Below are 4,990 nucleotides of genomic sequence, written 5' to 3'. Positions count from 1 at the left end.
CAGCATACCTCCAATGTGACCCGAAGCAGCTTTATTTTAGCCTGCCTGTATGGGGCCATACTTCCAGTGTGCAGTTGAGAAGTTAACAGTTTTCTGTGTGGAAGGGGAGAAAGCACTTTCCTGACCATTAAGTGGTATTGTGGTATCTCTCCCCACTTCATCCTCAGAGGGTCTTCATTGTGACAGCTGCTGTTCTGGAGAGCAAAGTTCTCCCAAGCCCTGGCTCTGAGGGCATCTCAAGGATCATTTAGACATTGTTTTACTGGAACGATGCAAATACTCTCATTCACGCATTCCAGGTTTGTCATTCACACTATGGAACTGTATTTCTCCAGTTCGGTTGTTCACATGTGCGGGCAGCCTTCCCTTGTTCCTGCACCCACTGGCACCCCTCAGCTGGGCAGAGGCTCCTCCTCCGCCCACTTGAAGGGGTCAGCATCCCTTTTTCTCTCTCCCCTTTTCCTCTCTCTTTCCCTCTTTTCTCTCTTATGGCAGCTGTTCCACCAGTGAAGGAGCAGCCCTTTCTCAGCCGCAGAACTGTCGATGATGTGAATGGATTCGAAACACGTTCAAGGCATGAAGAGTTTTATCTCAAGCCTATTTGGGTCTATTGCAACAATGCACTGTACAAGAGACTGCTCTGGAAGGAAACCCAGAGGTTTTAAATGATGCAAAATATGTTTGGTAGATTGTAAACAGAAATTCCAAAAGTGATCACATTACACTGGTCTGAAAGAAAACTCGTTCTCCATTTGCTTCCAGGATAAATTCAAAATGTAGTTCAAGTAGACAGTTAGGACCCAAATGTCTGAAAGAATACCTTTCCCTGGTATGTACCAGGCTGCCTACTTTTTCAGATCTACTGGTGAAGTTTTAATCCTGCTGACTTTACTGTGTTTTCAGTGCAAGGTTAGTTGGGTTTTCCTGTGCATTTTAGCCAGTTATATTCTCCTTTTATATGTTACTGTCATTTAAACTGTTCTATAGTATCATAGAGTTGGAAGGGGACTCATGGGCCATAGCGTCCAACTCCCTGCTCAGTGCAGGATCTCCAGCTAAAGTATCCCCAGCAAGCAGCTGTACAGCCTCTTTTTAAGGACATCCAGAGGAGAAGAGATCTATCACCTCTCTAGGCAATTGGTTAAATTGCGTACTGACAAGAAGTTGCTTCTAACGTTCAATTGAAATCTATTCTCCTGTAACTTAAAACCTGGTCCAACCCTCTGGGGCAGCAGACAACAGGCTGACTGAGTTATGTTCTGTCGTTACTGTGTTTTAATATTATGACTACTGGTAGATATTGAAAGATGATATCTTCATGACATCTTTTCAGAGGGTGGTTTTAAAAACAAACAACAACACTGAAAACTGCAGCTCTTTTGAACTCCTACGATACTTTGATGCCAAGGATCAGAGGTGTCCTATATCGTTAACAGTAGAAAAATTGGGTAGCTTAACATGAATGGGTAAGAATAACTAAAATAGACTTTCTGCAGATTTATTTTTAAAACACACACACACATTCTCCAAAGATAGAGTAGAAAAAGCAAGTGTTCCTGTGGCAAATTGATAACGCACACAGACAGACAGACAGACAGACAGACACACACACACACACACACACACACACACAGTGGCCTAAGTGTATATTTTTGCAAATATATGCTAGTCTTTAAAGTACCCTAAAATCTTCCTGTTGTTTTTATTAAAGGTGCAGAAGTTCTGTCCTCCTTTTCACTTGGCAATCCTATGTAATAATCAACCTCCACGTTTAGGGATGGGGAAATCTATCAGTTTTGCTTTCTCTTGCATTCAGTTTAAAAAAAACCACAAGTTCTTTCCATCCTGAACATGAAGTCTGTTGCTAAATCCATTAAAAACAAACTGAAACAAATTTTACCCTATTTGCACTGGCCAAATGATACAGCTATTCCCACCACAGAGAGAACTATGTTGCACCCTTCATCGATTCAGGTGTTAAAAAATCTGTGGGTGGTGGAAGAGGTGGCCATCCTAATTTAGCATAGACTGGTTGAAATCACATGGATGGAAAGTCAGACTTCCAAAACTCAAGCATTCAAAGCCCAGGGTCTGGATGGACAAGTCTGGGTTTGGTTCATGTTCAAATTTTTTAAAACCTCAAATTCTTTCCATCCTGAATATGAGAAAAACAGCCAATTTTGTTAAATTCCTTAAAATGCAATTAAACTGAAATGAAATGCTTACCTAACCTGATACCCATCAGCCCCCACCATTACCATAAGAATTAATGTCAGCTCAGCAAGTGGGACCTTGGATATAATGAAATCTACTGCTGCAGCAGCCATAGAAGCCTAAGTATTTTGGACTGTGTTTACCTTAAGCAGAAGTAATGTACCTGCTCAGAAAGAAAATTCACTTACTGCAATCCTATGCAACTGCTTCTCAATAAATATGCTTGTCATATCACATGAGTTGCAATAAATCAGAGCAATATTTTTTGCATGTACTGATCTGTCCATAATAGATTTGTCAATGGTCCCGAAAAGAGCAGGTTGTGTATAGATCAGGACAGTCCTTGTGACTTTTAACTGAATTATTTCAAAAGACCTCTAGACTGCATTTATTTTATTTTATTTCAGGTTTTGAATCTATTAAATGTACTGATTTCTAAATTGTTTCTGAGAGTCATGCCCTCACAAGGCAGCTTCCCAACATATACAAAACAAAATACTGTACTATTAAAGCCAAAGTTTATCAAAATATTATAAAATGACGAAAGGCCACACTTGTCTGGCAGGAATAAAATTTCCAATAACAATTCATCTCAATATAACTGAAATATAACTAGTTAAAGCTATTCCCAGCCAATGGAAAATGACTTCCAAAACCAACACCAAAATATGTTTAAGACAAAGTTAATTGAAACAGATATCCTTTAGGCCTGGATTGTTGGGACAATACATATTTGAGTTGGGACAGAACTCTAAGGGTGTGGGGCTAAAGCCAAAAAGGCCCTGTCCTTCATGCCCACTTAACTGGTCTCATTGGTTGTCAAAGCAGCATGATGTACCTCCAAGGTAGGTTTCAAAGTAAAGGCAAACTCATACAGGTGAAATCAGTACTTCAAATTACTTAGCTAGAAACCATTTACTATTTTATATAGTCAATGTAAGCACTTTGAACAGGTTTCAGTAGCATGCTGGTAACCATTACCTCTGGTGTAATGTAGGTGTTAGGTGCTCTGATCAACCTGCAGCCACATTTCATAGTAACTGAATTTTCCATAGAATCATAAAATTGGAAGAGACCACAAAGGACATCTAGCCTGACCCCCTGCCATGCATCCCCCAACAGTCAAAGCATCCCCTGACAGATGGCCGTCCAGCCTGCTTAAAAGCCTCCAAAGAAGGAGACTCCACCGCACTCCAAGGAAATATGTTCCACTGTTGAACAGCCCTTACTGTCAGGAAATCCCTCCTAATGTTGAGGTGGAATCTCTTTTCCTGCAGCTTGGATCCATTGCTCTGGCTCCTATTCAAAGTTTTTAATTTGTGTGAAGCTAAGCTCTTTACGCTGAGCAAATAAACACTGGGGCTCAACAGGCCTCCCCTATTAGCACTGGATCGGGGCTGTGGCAACTACATGCCTTGGCTCCGCTCTCTCCTTTCTGTGGCTCCGTTTTGCTCTCTGGAAAGGGAATCATAGCTGCCAGTGCGTGGCTTTTCTGTGTTCTTTTGGCGCTGCGTCATGTAGAGGAGTGCCATGTTGCAGTGCACCATGTGGAGCAATGCGCAGTGCCACGCTGGCCTGAGGGGAAAGTTGTGTTAAACGATTGAAGACTGGATCGCTCAATATCAGTTACTGAGTAACCTCAGATTCATAATGGCCACATCGGAGGCAGGACGAGGACCCTTCTGCTCTTTCAGAGGCTTTAAGGCTGTACAGACCAGCAATGAAGGCCTCCACGGGGCAGCGGAGTAAGGGCATGGGGTCTGCGTGGCGCATGACCCGACTCCATCCGCATGCCAGCGTGATGCTGAGCGACCCTGAATTATTATTATTATTATTATCATTATCATTATTATCATTATTAAATGCCTCACAAAGTTACACATATTATTATCACTGTTATTATTAAATGCCTCAGAGTTACACCTATTATTATTATTATCATTATTACTGAATGCCTGACAAAACTATGATCACGATTATTATTATTATTATTATTATTATTATTATTATTATTATTATTATGAGGATTATTATTATTATACGCCTGGCAAGACTATACTGTTATTGCCACTGAAATGTCTGACACAACTACGGTTCTTACAGTCCTCCCTTCCAGCCGAGGGCGCTGCCTCCTCTCGGCCTGACTGGGGCCTCTCTGGCGGTTCCTCCTCGGCGGCGTCTTCGTGGTGGCGAGGCCGGGCCTAGCGCCGAAGCCAGGTCGGAGGAGGAAGGCCTGGGCCTGGGCCGTCGGGGTGGATGGAGGCCGGGCGTCGGGGCCCGGGGCTGCCCTGCTCGGTGGCGGGGGCCTCTCCCTCCTCGTCGTCGTCCTCGGGGCCCCCCTTCGCACTCGCACTCGCGGCAGCGGAGGAAGCAACCCCCGCGTCCGGCCGACTTCAAGCTCCAGGTGATCATCATCGGCTCCCGGGGCGTCGGCAAGACCAGCCTCATGGAGCGCTTCACCGACGACACCTTCTGCGAGGCCTGCAAGTCCACCGTCGGTGAGGAAGGGAGAGGAGAGGGAGGGAGGGAGGCCGGCTAGAAACGCCGCCGGAATAGAGGGCCTCCGGGGCTCCTGAGGGCGTTAGGACACGGCCAAATACGTAGAAGGGCCAATCCCTGGCTCCTCAGCCCTGGAGGACATGCCAAGACAAGGCTAAAGACACAAGGATTGCCATTGAACCCATGGCTCCTTAGCTCTGCTCCACATGGAGGACATTAGGACATGGCCAAAGACAAGGCTAAAGACACAAGGATTGCCATTGAACCCATGGCTCCT

At 44.4% G+C, this 4,990-nt stretch overlaps 1 protein-coding gene across 1 annotated transcript in view; it reads left to right on the top strand.

The window, feature by feature from the left end:
- Nucleotides 1-3,864: 3,864 nt before the first annotated feature.
- The window catches only part of RAB12 (RAB12, member RAS oncogene family), an 82,955-nt gene continuing 81,829 nt past the window's right edge, over nt 3,865-4,990 (top strand). Inside the window, exons 1-2 of the mRNA XM_042464432.1 lie at nt 3,865-3,959; nt 4,318-4,712. Coding sequence (XP_042320366.1) covers nt 3,865-3,959; nt 4,318-4,712 — 490 coding nt within the window. The remainder of the gene's footprint in view (nt 3,960-4,317; nt 4,713-4,990) is intronic.

This window comes from Sceloporus undulatus, chromosome 4 (assembly GCF_019175285.1).
Source record: "Sceloporus undulatus isolate JIND9_A2432 ecotype Alabama chromosome 4, SceUnd_v1.1, whole genome shotgun sequence".
Classification (NCBI taxonomy): Eukaryota; Metazoa; Chordata; class Lepidosauria; order Squamata; family Phrynosomatidae; genus Sceloporus; species Sceloporus undulatus.
This window is presented reverse-complemented; position numbering and strand designations above follow the sequence as displayed.